General features: G+C 47.3%; 1 protein-coding gene across 2 annotated transcripts; it reads right to left on the bottom strand.

Annotated features, from left to right (window-relative positions):
* Window positions 1–525: 525 nt before the first annotated feature.
* cpeb4b (cytoplasmic polyadenylation element binding protein 4b) lies at window positions 526–16,498 on the bottom strand. 2 transcript variants are annotated; one of them, XM_067228815.1, is made up of 10 exons: window positions 16,104–16,498; window positions 14,092–15,266; window positions 8,800–8,890; window positions 6,552–6,602; window positions 4,900–5,067; window positions 3,537–3,626; window positions 3,248–3,366; window positions 2,919–3,033; window positions 2,577–2,758; window positions 526–1,171 (listed from the first exon to the last, which is right to left on the bottom strand). In XM_067228815.1, exons 2-10 carry the CDS (start codon window positions 15,220–15,222, stop codon window positions 944–946), a joined length of 2,175 nt encoding a protein of 724 aa, XP_067084916.1. In that variant the 5' UTR covers window positions 15,223–15,266; window positions 16,104–16,498; the 3' UTR covers window positions 526–943. The 2 variants fall into 2 exon arrangements, with proteins under 2 accessions (XP_067084916.1, XP_067084917.1); XM_067228816.1 differs by lacking the exon at window positions 526–1,171 and adding an exon at window positions 1,178–1,380.
* Between the last annotated feature and the right edge of the window lie 4,314 nt (window positions 16,499–20,812).

A 20,812-nucleotide genomic window follows, 5' to 3' on the forward strand; every position in this document is an offset into this window, starting at 1 on the left:
CAGCACGCTAGCAGCTAAGCTTGAGGTATTAGTTTTTGCATGTCAAAATGGAGATTAAACCCAAACTCTTGTTTGTTTTTTAAACGATCGTCAAGTAACATTAAATATTAGCATGGTCTCTTATATAGGTTTATATTTATATCTAGAATAAAAAACAAACAAAAAGGCTTCAAGGATTGAAGCGATTGCGGGAGAACCCGCTCTTTCCATGTCGTTCTTCTAACGGGTTGAGACTGAGCTGTGGTTCTGGCCCGTCCCGAGTCCACACACACACACACACACACACACACACACACACACACACACACACACACACACACACACACACACACACACACACACACACACACACACACACACACACACACACACACACACACACACACACACACACACACACACACACACACACACACACACACACACACACACACACACACACACACACACACACACACACACACACACACACACACACACACACACACACACACACACACACACACACACACACACACACACACACACACACACACACACACACACTCTCTCTACAGGAAGGGAGAGCTCTAATCACAGCTACAACCTTCCCTGCCCTGGTCAACGCCGCGGGGTCACTGCAGCTACATCCCAACGAAAGCCTCCCCCCAACTCGCCACCCTCTGCATCAGGGAGGCATTGGAAAAAGGCCAATCTTGTGCACTAATAAAATATATAAAATCAAACTGCATAAAATAAAAGGTAAAATTATATCTTTAAAATATATATATGTATATATTACCTCCAAAATTAAAATCTTTCCAAATTAGGTCTAAAAAGGAACCAGCAACAGAAAAGTGCATTTATTTTGTACAATGATTCTGCGACTCCTAACTTCTCCCCACTCCTCTCTCTCCCCCTTCCTCCCTCCCTCTGCCTCTTTCTGTCTCCCCTCTCCTCCTCCTCAGTTCCAGCGGAAGGAGATGTGCCGGGGTCTGTCTCCGCCCTCCTTCACCAGGGGCTTGTGGAACTCGCGGCCGGCACGGGAGTGGATGGCGGCCCAGCAGTACTCACAGTAGTACTGTAGGCAGGTGACGTTGGCGCAGAAGAACGGGGCAAATTTGCCCCCGCAGCGCGTGCCCTGGCACTCGTCACACAGCTGGTCGTCCAGGACGTATGGCTTCACTTCCACCTGGGGGAGGGAGGGGGGGATGCACACACAAACACAGACATACCCAGAAACACACAAATATACAGACCCACACAGAGACACATACACGCAGACACACACACACACACACACAAGAGAGAAATGTATCAGGTCACAGTGCCAGCCCAGTTCAACACTGAGCGTTTTGTGAGGACTGTGTCCCCGAGATAACCAGCGGAGGCCATCTTGTTCTGCTGATTGAGAGAGAATATAAACGCTGCTTATCTCTGGACACTGTTGCTCTATGTAGCACACTGTCCCAGACAGGGTGGAGGAGCAGGGAGGGAGGGGAGAGAGAGAGACAGAGGGGGAAGGAGTAAGGGAGAGAGAGTTGAGTAGTGAGTGACGAGTGGTTGTCAAATTGTAATTCTCTAATCTCGATACATTTTTAACAACTGGCGCGAGACTGGTGCGAGACAATAAAGTGAAGATGGCTGCAAAGTAGAGCTACGAGCTCAAACGGAAGCAACCTTTTTTATGGAACGACGATGTCGTCTGTCGTATGTTCCCGTCTAAAGCGGAGAAAAGTGCATGTTTTTACACAGGCAAAACAATCCCTGACCAGCCATGCTAGCAGACAGCACCTGGTTTGCGTGACAGCTAAAGCGGATGGTTGACAATCCATATTCCAGGCTGTTGACCATGCTGGTCAGGAATTTAAATGTAGATGCCCATCGTGTTATTGCACGACTTATAACAACGGCATATCACGTAATTAAGACGGGCCAGCCGTTCGCCTCGTTCCCCCAGGCTATTGAACTGCAGCAGAAGAATGGTGTCGACTTAGGTACTTAGTATCATACTGATGAAATGCTATGGAAGCTTTTATATATTAGCATTGAGAGACCAGAGGTTTCAGTTTCTGCCAGACAGAGTTGTGCAGAGATGGCTGTCATCAGGGAAGAGAGCACGTCATGTTTGAGGTTAAAAGTCAATTGTTTTGCTGACTATTACCTTTTTATTTCACTAGAAACAAAAAATAAATAAATCACTAGAAATGTGATTTCATTTTTGTTCTTTTTATATCTAGGATGTGTTTAATAAATGGTTAAACATGTTAACAGAATAACAACTTCTTTGAAAAGTCTTTGGCTTTGTTGTAACAATGATAAATTACAACTTCTGGAGAGGGGGCCAGAAAAAATTGTCTTGGGGCCAGTAAGTTTCAAACCCACTGGCCCAGTGGGGCCAATGCCAAAAAATGTTAATGTTGAGCCCTGTAGGGAGAAAAAGAAAGTTTGACAGCAGCAGACATGGACAGACACCAGGAGAGAGAGACAGAAAAAGATGGAAAGGAAAAAAGAGAGGAAAAACAGACGAGACAAACAGAAACAGAAAGAGCGAAAGAAGGAGAGGGAGGGGGGAGGAGGGAGTGGCAACCACTTACCCGTTTATCTATCTCTCCATGTTGCAGCTGGACGAATCGGGCGCTGATAGCAGCGATGTAGCTCTGCTGATTGGAGAAGGCCACACGCCCCGCCCCCTTAGGGTACTTGAGCTCTGGGTCGGTGTCGATGCCGGCGTAACACACACCTCCATACAGACGGTCCATGATCATAGCTAGCTCCACTGCACGCAAACACACACACGGATGGATTGACACGCGTATACATACACGCGCGCACGCACATATAACACACAATACAGACACAAACAACGGAAAACAATGTTGCGATATTATAAAGATCACTGTTAAAACCTTTGCGAGTGCGTATCTATAACAGGTTACCTGCACGAAGAGGGCGCGGCACTCCCCCCACAAAGATGGTCTTGCGAGGGTCAAGGGGCTGAGAGCCGTCCATCACAAAGTCACTGTCATTCAGGTTCCAGGGCCGGATCTGAACCTGGTGGGGGGCATTGTAGCATTTACTACATTATACTTCAGAGAGAGAGAGAAAGGGAGAGGAGGACAAGCAGAGAGAGATGGAGAGAGATGTAGGAGTAGAGAGGTAGAGACAGAGAGGTAGAGACAGAGAGGTACAGTAAGGTAGAGAGTGAGGTAGAGTGGTAGACAGAGTGGTAGAGGCAGAGAGAGAGGTAGAGGCAGAGTGTACTAACAGGTTTGTCCTTGATAGTGGGGCTGGAGACACAGAGGTACAGCTTGCCGTCCTCCTCGATGCAGGCGTCTATCAGGGCCTGCACTGAGCTCTCCTCCTGGAACAGCAGGAAGGCATAGCCTGCACACACACACCATCAATGACACGCTATGCATGTCAAACAGCTGGAGGTGCCCTGTAGGGTTGTGGTTGGGTGGGGCTTGGTGAGGTAGTGGTTAAGGTTAGGGTTGTTGTTGTGGTTAAGGTTGTTGTGTATGTGGTTAGGGATGAGGGTTAAGGTTCACACTCACCTTTAGGGGGAAAGTAGGACTTGCTCTCGGCCTTGTGAGGCCAGTCCACGAACAGATGTCCAAAACGACGGAAACTGGCGGTGATTTCATCTGAGAGAGAGGACAGAAGGACTGGTCAGTCTGGTTGCCCCTAGCAACCACCAGGTCATCCCGGAAACCACCAGGTCACTCAGACAGGATTTGAGTGCTCCAAATATTTGTGCCACAGACCAATAGGCTACTGTGCTCGGATTGGTCTTACACATCTATACAAACTAGAGCCCGGCAGATCGGCGGGCCGATATTATCGGCCGATATTGGGCATTTTCCAAACCATCGGTATCGGCATTTATAATGGCCGATAAATGAATATTAATGTTTTTTTCTTTTTTTGTGTGTTTTTGTTCAAAGGACTAAGTTTCATATCTTAAGTTAGTATTTTTATACATTTTATTTATCAGAAACTGCATTAACATATTATTTTAGTGAAGAAATATTAACAGAAAATAATAACATGGCCGGGAAATCGATTCCCGGCCATGTCAAATGACGTTGTGTCCTTGGGAAGGCACTTAACCCCACTTGCCTCTGGGAATGTCCCTGTACTTAGTCGCTCTGGATAAGAACTTCTGCTAAACGTGACTAAATGTAGACTACAAATAACTACTTTTAGGGAAATCAGTTTGTTTTATTACACGTTTCTGGATAAAAAATAAAATAAAAATATATCGGCCTATATCGGAATATCGGATTTTTAAATCACCAAATATTTGTATCGGTATCGTCCTTAAAAATCCTTTATCGGTCGGGCTCTAATACAAACTTTTAAATTTGTATAATATTTGTGTATTAATTTTATGTCAGTGACCATTTTGAAACCACGCACTCGCACATAGGAATTGCACTGAACTGCACAGTCAGTAAAAACATGCTGTAGTGAGACCGTGGTGTGATCACCACCAGCTCAGTTGATCATGTCCCTCTACAGTAGAACTCAGGTGGCCATGTTGGATCATGTCCTTCTACAGTAGACCTCAGGAGCAGCCATGTTGGATCATGTCCCTCTACAGTAGACCTCAGGAGCAGCCATGTTGGATCATGTCCCTCTACAGTAGACCTCAGGAGAAGCCATGTTGGATCATGTCCCTCTACAATGGACCTCAGGAGCGGCCATGTTGGATCATGCCCCTCTACAGTAGACCTCAGGAGCAGCCATGTTGGATCATGTCCCTCTACAGTAGACCTTAGGGTGGCCATGTTGGATCATGTCCCTCTAAAGTTGACCTTCGGGCCTGTCCTGAGGTCTTCCATTCAACATATTCATCTTTCACTAATCAATATTGATAGAAATTCGATCCCTTTAAAGATACACACACACACGCACCTTCGTCAATATCAGGGGGTAGTCCTCCGACGAAGACCTTGCGTGAATAGCGTTCCACGCGTTCTCCGTTCTGGTGGGGGAAACAGCCCCCACCCAGCCCCCCCAGCCCTTGCTCGCCACGGTCGTCGTCAGGGAAACCATCCTCCATGGGGAACAGGGAGGAGTGGCCTATGGAGGGAGGGGGCGGGGTTACAGGTGACATTGTGAGCGATGGAGATTAAAGGGAACATACATCTCTCGCCCCATCCCTACCTCTACATCCCTCCATCCATGCCTCACTCTTTCCATCCCTCCATCCATCTCTCGCTTTATCCCTCCCTCTATCCATATTTCCATCCCTCCCCCCACATCATGTCAGCCAGTTAGCTAGGCCAAAACACAGACACACACCTCCTGTGGCAGTAGGTGGCTGTGAAGCTGAGCTGAGTTGGAGGTTGAACCATTGCCTTCCCAACACACACACACATCTCTGAGCTGCTTTATGTAAGAGAGCTAGCTCTCACACAGTGTCCTGTGTGATCTCTTGCGGGTGTGTGTGAGGGATATACTGTATATGCATATGAACACACCACTAGACAAACACAACATCTGCATGCAAGCACGCACTCCTCACAGGTCACTCTGCGGAGGGATATATGGGAATATGATGAGGCCTGATCACTGCCACAACTTTACCTCGTCTCCTTCCATAGTTCCTGGCTGCATGTGGAGCAGAGAAGGGGTCAGAGGAAATAAAAACCACAGAAATATAACCTATCTGTCGGTCTGCTTGTCTGTCCGTCCCATCTGTCAGTCTGCAGTATCAGTGTGTGAATCGTGTTTTATCCACACACATATTAATATTATTGTCTGGTGTGGCAGGAGAGAGTGGGAAAGGAGACTTGAGGGAGAGAATAGAGAGGGAGAGACAGAGACAGGAGAGGGAGACAGAGGAGAGAAAGTGCGTTTGAGGATCTAAAGAGTCATCAGCTTGTGACCATCCGCTTTGAATCCTCTGTGTGTGTGTGTGTGTGTGTGTGTGTGTGCCTGTGTGTGTTTGTAACCTCTGAATCCCACTTATGCTGGTGCACCATCTGCTCATCTCCATGGCAGCGTTATCTGTACCATGTGACAAGAGAAGTAGAGCACTGCTTAGTGTGTGTGTACGCGCACTTAGGCAGGTTGAAATAAAGGCCATGCAGGATAACATGGAGTGTGACACACAGGCTCTAGATGGTGTGTGTGTGTGTGTGTGTGCGTGCGTGCCTGTCCTCTTAATACGTCAGGGTGCAGTGTGTTTGAGAGATCCTCCTTCATCTCATCGTTCCTGGGAAACAACCTGCTACTAATCCTTCCAGATCAACATATGGCTCGCTCCCTCCCTCCATCGCTCCCTGCCTCGCTTCCTCCCTCCCTCCCTCCCTCCCTCCCTCCCTCCCTCCCTCCCTCCCAACAACTCTGCCCACCTTCATCTATAACACACTCCATCCCCCTATTACCACCATCCCTTCATCCCCCCTACCTTACCTTACCCTACCCCTATCACACCATCTCCATACCTCTTTCCATGCCTTCACCCCCCCCCCCCCCCACCTTCATTCATCCCCCCCTCTATCCCCTTCCCTCTCTCCATTTGTGAAATGGTCTTAGTCTTGAGAGGAGGAAAAACGTACCATTGATGGGCAGAGGGTTGTCCCCACCCGGGTGTGGAAATCCCAGACGACCTGCAGAGGAGAAACAAGCAGGACTGTTAGCCAGCTGGCAGCATTAACATAATCTCTGTGTGGTGGAAAACCAGGGCACATTAGCCAGCTAGCTGCATTAGCATCATTTCTAGGTGCAGGAAATCCAGAGCACATTAGCCTGCTGGCTGCATTAGCATCATCAGAGCTTTTAGCTGCAGGAAAACAATCCGGGCCGGTGCCTTTAATGTCATACATTTTGCATGGAGCCATTTGCCAGACCATTTTCCTGCCTACATACACACACAGAGAGCCAGGACAGGCAGCCTTGCCAGGGGGACAGCCCCAGTGCAGACAGCAGGCTGGGGAGGATAATGAGAGGGGACGACCAGGGATAGTGAGGCCATTGTGAGAGGACATGCAACACCCTGAGACTGGGCACATTCCTCTGGGTCACACTGAGTTCCATGGGAGCCCCCCCTGTCTCAACCCAACACCCACCAACTAGTCTATCCTAGACATGTAGCTGCCTGGACAAGCTGGATTGGGCCTGGGCCTTGGCCTGGGGCTTAGGCTGGGCTTGGGGGATGGGCTAGCAAGTTATAAGAAGTGGGCTAGGGGATGGGTCAGCTAACGTGCAGTAGCGGACTTGGGGAAGGGCCAACTAGCTAGCTAGCTAGCATTAGTGGGCTAAAGGAAGGACTGGCTAGCTATCAGCTAGCATAAGGTGGGCTAGGGGAAAGACTAGCTAGCTAGGGTGGGATATGGGAAATGTTATAGTAGCTAGCATGACTGGGTTAGGGGAAGGGCTACAGTAGCTAGCATGACTGGGTTAGGGGAAGGGCTACAGTAGCTAGCAGGGGGGGGGGTGCTGGAGCAGGCCAACACACCATGTTGTTATTGATTCAGAGAACAGAGAGATCTTTTCACTCACAGAGGACAATGCTGGTAGGCATTTAATGGCACTTCTTGCTACTGTAGCCAGATCTGTTTTCACTCTCTGTCTCTCTACCCCATTTAATATGTTCTGCGGGGTCTCTCTCTGTGTGTGTGTGTGTGTGTGTGTGTGTGTGTGAATGTGTGTGTGTGTGAACATCTCTGTCAAATTGAAATAGGAACTTTTGTTCTTAAATTAGCAGACAAACCAGCAGTATGTCCCAATCTATCATCCTTCTGAACCTTGTGGGAGTCGCCAACTGTACTGTACATTACCTGAAGCTTCCTTGGTTTGCTAATGAGATTTCCACTAACCTCCATTTTGAATACTACAATTTATCAGCTATGGCTGCAGAGTTGTCCCACCCCCTCTCCTCAGCATGGACATGAGCCTGTAAGTGTGTGGTACAGTGTGTGTATGCTAACTAGTGTGCATGTGGTAGTGTGTGTTCAGCCCTGAAGCCTGCATGTGTGTGTGTGTGTGCGTGCAAGGACAGGCCACACACACACAGACACACACACACACACACCCACACACACTACTAGGCTATACACCACAAGCAGCAGAACATCAGCAAACATGATTAAAGGATGACAAAGAAGAGTGAGAATATAGTAATGAGGGAACAAGAGCAGCAGAGTGGAGGATGACAGAATGAGGGACCAGAAAAAGATAGAAAAGGAGATGAGTTCATCAATAAGCCAACACCCTTCTTGACCAATCAACATCATCGTTCTATCCAACCTACACCCTTTCAGACCAATCAGCATCATAGTTCTCTTCAGCCTACACCCTTTCTGACCAATCAGCATCATCGTTCCATCCAGCGCCTAGATGCTTTGCTCGCATGTACAGTAGAGGACTGATACGAATTGATTCGGATGCAGACATAGTATTCAGCAGTAGCTCTCTCCCAGCCCAGTCATGCTAGCATAGGAAAGGCTAACTAGCAGCTTCACTGCAGCTCCTAACCAGGCCAGCTGGTGCTGAGATAAGCCCCCCTGGCTACAGTGAGGAAGCTAGCAAGATACAGCAGCAGACACATTGGCATGACAGGCTCTGGTTTTCAGCTGAGTCACTGTAAGTCAAAGCTACACTGGTAAAGGAGGTTGTGTAGAGGTTAACCTATAGCCCAGATGTGTGTGTGTGTGTATAGAGGTTTAGTAGGGGTTAATAGCCTATAGCTCAGATGTGTGTGTGTGTATAGAGGTTGAGTATGGGTTGTATAGGGGTTTATATCCTATGGCCTTGAAGTGTGTGTGTGTGTGTGTGTGTTGTGCAGAGGTCATATAGCTTCCTCACCTTTCAGGGTGTCCTGCTCGGCCCTCATGATGTCGATCAGAGAGTTCTCCAGAGAATGCATGTTGAAGCCATCAAAAGACCTGGTCCGCTCCTGGAGGGGAGGGGGGGGGGGAGACTTTCTTAAACACAAATACAGTACTACATAACAGTCAAAGTAAGACGTAAACCAATTTCTGAAAGTCGGCAAAAGAAGAATCCCCCAAACACTTCAGGTTCTAGACAAAAACACTTATGGAGGTTCTCCATGAAAAGGCTAATTTCTGAGTTTTGACCCAAATTCCTTAACCTAGATATCCTTCCGCCATTACAGACCAGTGGTGTAGTACTGGGATTTACCGGAAACCAACCTCTGAAGAGACGACTGCCCGTACACCCCTACAAATTATGAGAAATAAGTCTCAGTGTCCATCAATCTAATGGGAGCTAAGGCCCAGCCAATTAAATCTTGATATACATTGTGTGTACTTGACTTTGACTTGACAATGAGTGGAATGACATTCGTCCAATCATAAAACATTTTATAAGCGCACACTTTCCCGCTTTCTTTCCTGTGTGCTCTACGGTAGCTAGCCTTTATGTATTGGGTAGTGGTGTGCATGTGTGTGGGCACATGTTCTTGCGTGCGGATCAAGGCATGTGGTGACGATCTATACACTCACAGTATACCCACCTACCCAAACACCACTACACCAGGTTACAGACCTAACATTACCCCATGAGTGTAAAGTAGATATCCCTACACTCAAAAAAGTAGGCCAGTCTCGATCTTGCGTCTGCCAAGCTGCTAAACATTGTACAGACTATCTGGACGTTACTGGAACTTATGAAGATGAGTATAGCTCAGTGGACAGCAGGTATATACAGCAGATCAAATGACTGTACGTTGATTAGGATAAATGTTTTTTTTTCTAATCGAAGAGCAGGTAGAACCATCTACAATGAGAGTAAAAGACTTGCATATGCCACCAAATTTCACACTAGGCAACAAAAAATGATCTTTAATTAGTAAGGGTTTAATGATACACTCAGCTCACGATACAATACGTATCATGATACTGGGTGTACGATACAATACGTATCATGATATTTAGATTTTTGTTTAAAATGAAACAGAAATTCAATTAACAGATTTATTTCCAAAACATTAAACATTTTCAATAACTTTTGTTGTTATACATACAATTTAGGTAACTCAGTTCAAGCGATATAGGTGAATGCAGTGAATGCACGCAGGTGCAGAGTAGGTCGCGTGCTGGTAGCTCAACCAATAGGATCAAACGGACGTCATATTGTAAAAATATTGCCATAACTCTACGATACATATTGTAAAAATGTTGTATTGTGATATATTGTTCCACCCCTATTAATTAGCCAATGGATAGTAAATTGTTCGATTTCACTCGCCTGTGGATGTGATTGAGTTAGAGGGAAATAGTAAGTTTAGCGCAGATTTCAATTACGTACGGTCACTTGCGAGTTAACATGATTGGCTGCTAGTACAACAGACGTACAATTAGTTATTTTGCTGCTGCTCAACAACGAAAATGGAGATTGCCAAAGTAATGGAAAGCTGCTAGATTTGTCGGTCGTCGCCAAATAAGATTTTTTTGTCGCTAGGGAAGGTAAACGCTACACTGCCTGTCACTTTCTCTCACAAAAAGATTGACTTGATTTTTACGGCACTCGTCTCGCACAAAGAGATGGATGCAAAAAAGCTAGCTACAATTCCTGTCTGAGCAGAAAAACAAAACATATTAAGTGTTATCAAAACAATTTAAGGTTATTATTATTCTCCTACGTACTTCCGCTCAATTTTAATTGTGCTTCTGTACTGCATCTGGGCTTGAGGTATATTGTGGTCAGATGTCTGTTGTGAGCTAGTTTCAGTTGTAGTTACGTAATGGTGGCCGAGAAAGATGCGAGAGAAGCCTTTTGGTCCGTTGTGGCAATGCTGCCGTGCTGAGTCCCCAGCTCAGGGCTGCATTTCCAGTTTGTCCTGCTGCTCCATACCCTAACCTAACAAACACACACACACTCACACACGACTACTTTCCCTGACACACACTGGCCTGGTTAACCTAACACACACACACACACACGCCTGCTTAACCTAACACATACACACATGCCTGCTTAACCTAACACACACAGGCCTACTATGAGCATGACTAGCAGATCCCATGCAGCGTGTCAATACTGCAGCTGTAAGCAGATTTAACTTCTATAACCCCTTTACACACGCACTTATCTAATCACACACGCAGCTAAAAGCACAAGTACGAACACACGGCTAAATAAGCGCAAATACATACACCAATCACACATAGCTCAATACACATGTAATTTAGTACACATGCACACACAACTAAATACACACAACCTCATGCACACACAGGCACGTACTTTAGTACACAAGGGCAGTCACATACCAAACACACCTGCCAGCCACAACACACACACAGTCTTGCACAAACTCAACATTGTATACACACACGCACACACACACACACGTAAAAAGCACACTGGCTTAGCCCTAGGCTCCAGTCTGCAGACTGACAACAACAGGCATACCTGCCTCACATATTTGCACAAGACCTGGGAATCATTCACAACACACCAGACCAGACCCTGGGCGTGCGCGCACACGCACATACACACACATCCCAGGCCAGAGTCCAAGTACAGCAAACCAAACAAGAAGAGAACACATCCTAGTTCACTGTTTACTTCAGGTGAAAAAGAAAATATCTGGAATGAGGCCTGTGCGATGCTAAAAGGTTTGTGTGCTGATGTGTGTGCGTGTGGGTCTTCTGTGTGTGTGTGTGTGCTCGTTCTTCCGACTTCGGTGTGATCATGAGCTTTAAAGTTATTATGTGGAAACAACACAGACAGTACAAATAAGATGTGCATGTTATTGCTTTGATCGTTTAAACAACATGTTGATATGCGTTTCCTCACAAATATTGCTTTACCTGACTTGTTATCAGGGTTAATGCTGATGAATAACTTTTCTAAATAATCTAGATCACTCTACGTGGACAGTAACTGACAATGACAATCATATGGCCAAATACCATACGGCTCACCTTACAAATTACGTGCAAGCAAAAAATGTATACCTAATACGTAAATTAATAAAGCGTTTATCCTTTGACCAAACATTTACTTTTGGCCGCCACGTTTCTGCATATATGACGTCACAAGTCGGCAAGTCGTGTACCAACATTTTTGACGCCTTTCCAAGTTGTTGTTCCGACTTGAGAGGGTGTTGATGTGAATTTTCCAAGGCCAGCCCAGCTTTATATTGCAAAGTTAACATAGTCCACCTTGCAAGGCTATTTGAGCCTAGAAAAGTCCAAGCCCTTACAGCCTAGCCTAGCACAGCTTTACTAAACCATGCCTAGCCAAGTCACCCCATCCTCTTCCCCTTCAATCCCTCTCAGGCCAGATCAATAAAACTGATGAGTCTCCATCCATCACTCTCTCCTCCCCATCCATCAAGCTCTCTCCCTCTTCCATCTCTCTCTCCCCCTCCTCCATCAATCTCTCCCTTCCATCCCTTTTTTCTCCCTCCTCCATCACTCTCCCCCTCATCCATCCCTCTCTCCCCCTCCTCCATCACTCGCTCCCCCTCCTCCATCCCTCTCTCCCCCTCCTCCATCCCTCTCTCCCCCTCCTCCATCCCTCTCTCCCCCTCATCACTCCTTTCAGCGTATCCTCTGTAGCTGAAGTCTAGTCATGTACATTGAGTTCCATCTCAAATGGCATTATAAATGAGATGGCATTATAAATGACATGGCATTATAAAGACTTGAGTGTGTTTAACAGTAACAAGGTAATGTCCCGAGTTATTAATAACCCCTGTAATCCAGGAAATCACTGTACATCAGGCAGACACAGCGCACACACTCACTAACGCACACATGCGTTGCTCTTTTCTCTAGAAGTAGGGTGGGAGATGGTGAAGCATACTTGTCATGTAGACACACACACACACCGCTCTCTCTGTCCAGCTGTAGGGTGGGAGATGGTGAGGCATGTTCATCCTGTACACACAGACACAGACACACACACACACACTATCTCTCTGTCCAGCTGTAGGGTGGGAGATGGTGAGGCTGCTGCTGCCTGGTTATGTTCCTCTAATCCTGCATACGTGGATCACTTCCTCTCTCTGGGGTACGTGGCACACACACACACGCATGCACACGTACAGACACGCAGGCAGGCAGGCATACACACGCATGGATACGCGCACAGGGACACATACATCACACACACAAACACACACGTATGGACGCGCAGGCATGCACACGCAGGCACTCACATACACACCACAAACACTCTGTGTGTCAGACCAAGCCCTCTAACAGGAATAGACAGGCTAGCCAGCATCAAGTGAATGACTGTTTCTTTTAGCTGAAAAATAGAGGATCTGGAATTAGGACTGGATGACCCTATCGTGTGTGTTTGCTTGTGTATGCTTCATAGAGTGCAGCACCACCTGGCCTCAAGTCCTGTATTCACCCCTATTGGTAAGACAATTCGGGAGTTATCCACCTACGGTAGTTTCAAGTCACAACAAGCCAGTAACAACTAACTTACAGTGAAGCAGCACTGGAGTGTGTTATCCGGTTAACTTAGTTAAGATATTATTATTGGTATTTGCCTGGTAGCTGAGGTGTGGTTATTTTGCACTGTGTCTGGTGTATACAGACCATTCCTTGACCCTCACCACCTGTTAGAACTATGAAGTTCTGATCCTTGATTATCTGCTCTTTTTTTATACCATTGTTTGTATGTCGCTTGGATAAAAGCAAATGCTAAATCGACAACAAGTTAATGTAATAATAACAAATGGCAAGGCAGGACCACCGCATTGCAGCACCTAGATGGATATTAGACCCAGCAGGATGTTGTTGACTAGGGCTAGAAGGTTCTGGAACTAACCCAGACAGTATGAATAGGGGATAAGGAGAAGTTCCAGCGGTGGGTAGGGGTTTAGAACTGACCCAGAATGTTATGAATGGAACAATGGGGGAGGATTCTAGAACTTCTCTAGAATGTTCTGTCATGAGGGAACTGGGCAGGGTTCTAAAACTGACATAGAATGTTCGGGAGTGAACTGGGTTAGGGTCCTAGAACTGCTCTAAAATGTTCTGTAGAGAATATACTGGGTTAAGGTTCTAGAACCGCTCTAAAATGTTCAGTAGGGAGTAAACTGGGTTACGGTTCTAGAACCGCTCTAAAATGTTCTGTGGGGAGTCAACTAGGCAGGGTTCTGTAACTGACCTGGAAGGGGAAGATGTTGTCGCTGCGGCCCACACTGTCATCCATCCAGGACTTGGGGTTGAAGCCGGGGCTGGTCCGGGAGTACTTCTGGGATACCACGTGGTTGTTGGGGAAGGTCTTCTTCAGGGGGGAGATGGAGTTGAGGGGGGTCATGCCCCCATTCAGCCCCCGCCGGTACTCCCTCCCCTGGGAGCCCCCCCAGCCCCCATAGCCCCCCCCAGGGCTCCAAGAGGTGGAGGAGGGGGAGGGCGAGGGGCTCTGATAGCTGCCCCAGGGAGAGGGCGGCTTGTTCAGGTTGTTGGACAGGTGGGGCAGCTGGCTGAAGGGTGCGTTCCTGTGGGGGAAAGGGGGCGGGTGGGGACTAGCAGGGGAGCGCCGATGCTGTTGGTGCTGGGGGTGGGGGTGCTGGAAGTGGGGGTGGGGCGGGGGGTGGTGCTGGGAGATTGCCGGCCCAATCTGGGGGGAGAAATTGCCCCCGAAGCCCGGACTGACGTGGTGAGAAAAGTTCTGGAACAGCAGCTGGCCATTGCTGGCAGAGGCAGCCGGGTTGAAGAAGCTCACGTCCTCATTGATGATGGTGGACGGAGCCGGGGGGATGGCAGCCGACCAGTTGTTGAACCCCGCCAGCGAGGAGGAGGTGCTGGACGGGGCGGGGGGCCCAAGGCCGGATGCGTCCTGGTAGTCAAAAGGCGTCAGCACAGGAGACTCAAGGCGCAGCTTCTCCTTCCCAGAGCCGCTGTCCGAGGGGCTGCCGTCGACCTTGCCCTCCTCCCCCACCCCCACCCCTCTCGCCTTCTCCAGCTCCGAGATCAGACCCGTCTCCTGGTGGCTCCCCGGGGACTGTTGCTTTTCCTCCTGCATCTCCTGCGGCTGACCTTTCACCTTCTCCGGGCCCAGCAACTCATCCTGCATGCTGCTGTGGCCGCTAGTGGCGGGGAACAGCCAGGGCGAGCCGCCTCCGCCGCTGCTTGTGCCATTCCCCGCGGTGGTCGTGCTGTTTATGTAGGCGGGGCTTTGGGACGCATTCTGGTGGTGGTGCGGGGCCTGCAGGTGCGGGTGGATTCGGACCGGGAAAGCGGACTTGTTGCCGGTGTTATTTTGTACTAGGACTCCGAACCCGTAATCCCCCATTTGTCAGCCCCGCACACAAATATGCTATCCCGTGATCGGTACGTCTATAGAGACGGACAGAGACAAGAGTGGGACAGAGTGGAAACACAGTAAATTCGCTGTCCCTTCAATAATCATTCACACAGAGGGAGATTTTCGATGTGAATACAACTACACTCGAACACAGGCACGAATGTTAGATCATGAGACGGCTCCGACTGGAAAGATAACACACTGTCGATGCTCACCGAGGCACAGCAAACCCTAGAGAAGACAGCTCGCTCATCTTTGACCAGCAATCTAATTATAACCCCGTGACGTTGCAGTATAGCCCAGCAGGCGAGCAAGCAGTGTGCTATCATGGAAGCTAGCTAGCCACCTAGCTCGCAAAATCTGCCACGGCTAAGGTTGGACGACAGAGACACTGCAGCAGTGTAGCTTCAAGCCTTCTAGCTAGCTAGCAAGCGAAGGATCAAATGCGTGGTTACCAGTCACGATGGATAGATCCAATTGAATACAATTAAATGTGACCAACAAGCTAGATCAGATGGTTAAAGGGGGAAAAATGGCTCGCCTTTAGCAACCTTGCCTGACAGCTGTCAAAGTATGTCCCCTTAAGCTCAGGGCTGTTGACTCGACCCTTTAAGTGTAAAAAAAATAAATGATGACGACGTTTTCTCGTATGACTGAGGTGAAGTTTGACGCTAATCCTCTTCAATCGTATACTCATTTAAAACAGTAACCTCAACTAAGCTTGTGTAAGATAACTACATTCATGACGAATTTAAATAACCTAGCAAGGGAGATTGCAAAATATGTGACCCAATGTGTTACTAGCTTACTACGACATTAGCTAGCTGTCTCTCTTTAATTGATTAGCTGGAGAATAAAACAATTTTCACCTTCTCGCTGTTATCCTCGATCCAGGCGGCGAGTCAGTCGAGATCCGTCTTGTGGTTGCTTGCGATACTTGGAAAAAAACCGTGACAGGCTATCTTATGAGGCGATATGAGTTCTACTTATATGGCTTTCGGCTAATAGAGTTAGCTAGCTTTTCTCTCCTCTCCTGACGTGTCCTGCTTGCTCAATGACACAACCCTCTCTCGAGCGAACGAGCCGCTAACCTTGATTGTATCAAATAGATTTGCTACGTCATTGAATTAAACACATGAAACGAAATCCAACCCAAACTGCTAATAGAGCCTTAATCAGTCGGTTTCATGGTCTTGACAATTTCTATATTTTTGTCCCCCCACTACAGCCAGCTGATTCGTTCTTGCGTTTCTTGGCTGCCTTACTCTCCTCAAAACCGACGGTGGCCAAGTGACAGCTCGATCAGCCGCGAGACACTTCCGGTTGGAGCTCTGCCCCCTCCTAAGCCCGCCCTTTGCCACCCACTCCTCGTGAGATATCGGCGTATTATTGGTCGCCGGAGCAATAACCTCGCCCATTTCTTCCTTATTAGCCAGATACTCACAAAGATGTTTCCGCCCAGTAAGGTCAGAATGATGATGAATCTCCGCCCAGTGAGGTCACGTTCCCGGTAGCTCCTGCTGAACGCATCTCAGTCGTGAGAAAACGATACCCAACCCCCCACTAGAGAAGGTGATGGAGGTTATTTCTCTAGATTCGGATCATGTTTCTCCATAATTCTCGAGTAATATTATTACTCGGCGCATGAGGTGATAGTACGGTAGACGGGAGAATGCACACGCTAAGTACAGGGGCAAAACAGTTGACCAAAGTAAAGTAGACCAGGGTCCATTGGATAATTTACAGAATAGGCTGCAGTACCGTTCCGTGTATGACATGAGTGTTAACCCTGTTAAGTGGCTGAAGCACACATCCTGAAAGCATCTCTGGAGTGGATAAACATTGCAGTAATAGCATACATCTCCATGACACACAGAGCGGCATTGCTAGGCTACATGGGTTAGCTCCCCCACATGGGAGGCAGTCTGTTGGCTGGAGGGTGGGGGGGAGAGGAGAAGAGGGGAGAGGGAAAGAGAGGAGAGGGGGAAGGAGGAAGAAGGGACTGAGGATTCAAATCCATGCAGCTTCCTGTCGCTGGTATTGTAGTGTGTCTGTGTGGCAGGGGGGGGGGGGGGGGGGTGGCTGTGTGCATGGGTTTGAAAGACTGGTTTTGCAGTAGTAAGTACCTATTTGCCTGTCTACGGTTACCTTTCAGGGGTTGGGGTAGGGGGAGGGGGTGTACTGTAGAGGGTGGGGTTATAAGAGGCACTGCCTGGAGGGGGGGGGAGGAGGCACCTGCTTGATCTGTGCTCCTTCTCTGTTTGAAGGATCAATCTCATTATCAGTGAGGCTGGGAAATGATGGCCCAAGGAGAACAGAGGGAGGAGGGATGGTATAGAGAGTGAGAGTGTGTGAGAGAGAGAAGGATGGAGAGATGGAGAGAGAGCAGCTGTGCCTATAGACAGAGATGTGATTAGCACCAGCCTCGTGTCTTCTCATCCATCCTTTCACCCTCTCATCAATCCTTTTATTCTTTCACCATCTCATCTACCCCCTCACCCTGTCATCCTCACACTCTCTCACCCTCTCTTACCCTCTCACTCTCATCCTCTCATGCTCTCACTCTTTCATCCTGTCACCTTCTCACTCTCTTGTCTTCTCACCCTCTCACTCTATCACCCTCTGATCCTCTTAGGCTGAATCCCATTTCTCTGTCTTACCCCTACCCCTTACCCCTACCCCTTAGTTTTGTGCGTTCACGAGAGAGTAAGGGCTGTCCCAATACTTGTTTTGATCGAGGGGTAGGGCTAAACCAAAACCAAGTGTTTTCGGAAGCTTACTTGAAACCAAGGGGTTGTGAAGACTGTGCAACCGGCAACAATGGCGGCCAGATCATCCAGAGTCCCATAGATGTAATATTTTCGGCTTAAATAATTGATTTAAAAATAACAGTCCTGTTTTGTGCTCTACACAGTCATGTACATATAAATTTGCAACCATGTCCTTAATTGAAACGTGTAAATAAATCGCTAGTTTGCTACGCTAACGTTACATTGCTGAATTGCACAACAGTCACGCATTTCTCTGACTAGCCTTGAATGGACTCCATGCATGTCTACAGTTTTAACTAAACTCCATTAGCAGCGAATTTCGTTTGATATCAGTGCATAACACTAGCTTTGGAGACATCGATACATGCTAGATGACGTAACCGTAACCAAGTGGCGTCTCATTTTATAGGGGTATCTAACACTCAGTTTTGAGGGACAAGGGCTAGGGGTAAGCTAAGGGGTAGGGAGGGGTAAGACAGAGAATTGGGACTCGGCCTTACTCTCATCCTCTCTCTCTCATCCTCTCACCCTTTTATCCTTTCACCCTCTCACCCTCATTCTTTGATCCCCACTCCATGATCCTCTAACCCTCTCACTTTCTCACCTTCTCACTGTGTCATCCTGTCACCCTCTCACTCTCATCCTCTCATCTACCCCTCTCATCCACTTATCCTCTCACTCTGTCATCTATCTCCCACAATCTCGTGAATTTCTGCAGCAGAAAGGGAACCCAAAGCAGTGTTCTGTTATCAGCAGATTGCATTAGGTTTCATTATACAAGACAACACAGACATGTATAAGCGCAGATGTTGTGTACGAGCATTATGGAACAGTACACACAGATGATTCATATGTGCAAAATACATGGTTTCATTCATAAAAATATGTGAATTTGAGCTCTACCTCATGTCATTATTACATGATGACGTTTCAGTAAGTCTTCTCCATTCCTCCGTATTCTCTCTGTCTGTCTCTCTATTTTTGTAATTTCTCTCCAACTCTTCCACATAGAGATATGGTGGAGGTGTGTGTGTGTTTGTCAACCATGTTGTGTGGCCAGAAGTTCATTCCACCACATTCCTGTATGTTTTGTTTTCTGCTTAGTTTCTTTTGTGTGTTTGTGCACGTGTGTTTGTGTGCATGTGTATCTCACCATGGTTGGTGAAGGTTATGAATAAAACATTGAATCCATTAAAAAATTAATCACCCCCACCTAAGGCACAATTATGGTGCTACCCATCCTAGAGACAGTGAGAGACAAAGAATGTGAAGCAGGGAGACAGTGAAAAAGGGGAAAGAGAAGAAGAAAGTGAGAGAAAGAGAGAGGTAGAGCAAGCGTGAAGGAAAAAGAAAGAGAGCGAGCGAGGGAGCGACAGAGCAAGGGAGTGTGAGAGGAAGCAAGGGGTAGAGAAGAGCCACATGTGGCAAAAAAACAACTATTGTTTTAGTGCCACATGAAGTATTCAGAGAGTTTGCATGCCATGTTTATACCTAACAACATGCTCTTGGGGCAAGCCTAGCCAGAGCCTCTGTCCTTCATTGCTTCTGTTTACATTCTGTATCTAGTACAAACACTTGTGCATGCACACACACGTGTGTGTACACACACACACTCTCTGCTACCTGTGTTTGAGAATGACTCCTTATCCTTGAGGGAATCTGCACAGGGCTTATCATGCTAGTTTGTATAAGAGGACATGGGTGTTGTTATAGGGTATAGACCTTCTTGGTGATTATGTCACCGGCTGAACTGTCCTGTATTTAACGTTAATGCTAGCACTAGCCCTGGCAACTTCATAAATGTTTTAATACTGTTAATCATGTAACGTTTGTTACCCTTTTGTCCCCCATGCCTTTACCTAACCTATCCCGACCTAACCTACCCCTACCCACACCTAGTCTAACCTACCTCTACCCCTACCTAACCTACTCATACCCCTACTCCTACCCCTACCTAACCCTACCTAATGTCCCCCTACCTTTACCTTCCCGTACCCTTTCTGGAGAGTTTCTCATGTTCACAATGGCTGCTCTAGTATAAAGATGTCACGATGGACTACAGGCCAGCTGCTCATCTGGACAGCAGCCTTGTGCTGTGTATGTGTGTGTGTGTGTGTGTGTGTTTGATCTCTGGGGACAGAGAAGTAATCAGGGCATAGAGGTGCCCAGGGCAGGGCCACAGTTATCTCTGACTGGGAGGGTTGCAGTGTGTGTCCGTGTGTGTCACTGTGTGTGGGGGTGGGGCAGGAATGTGGGCCGAGATCGTCAAAGAAGGCAGCCTGATTTTATGGTTCCTCTGGGTCCTCTAAGAGAGTACATTACTGTGAAACAGCTGGGGGTCTCTGTGTGTGCATATGTGTGTGTGTCTGTGTGTATATGTTCTTCTGTGTACTTCTGTGTGTTTGTGTGTGTGTGTCTGTATGCACGTCTCTGTGTGTGTATCTGTGTGTGTCTGTGTATTGGTGTCTGTGTAAGTAAGTAAGTAAGTAAGACTTTATTTATATAGCACATTTCATACAAGAATTGTAGCTCAAGGTGCTTTACATAAAATCAATAAAAACAATAATACAAGTGATAAACAATTCAAACAAAAATAAAAATCCCAATAAGATCTCAAGAGAGAAAACAACTTTAAAAGTAGGAAAACCCTTTTGAGATAAAATTACTTAAATGCTTCGGTAAAAAGGTAGGTTTTAAGCTGTCTTTTAAAAATGTCTAGAGTGTTTGCTTCCCTAATATTTATGGGTAATTTGTTCCATGGTTTTGGGGCGTAATTGACAAAGGCCGAATCACCAATCTTCTTATGA

The sequence above is a fragment of the Osmerus mordax genome, chromosome 25 (genome assembly GCF_038355195.1).
Source record: "Osmerus mordax isolate fOsmMor3 chromosome 25, fOsmMor3.pri, whole genome shotgun sequence".
NCBI classification, from domain to species: Eukaryota; Metazoa; Chordata; class Actinopteri; order Osmeriformes; family Osmeridae; genus Osmerus; species Osmerus mordax.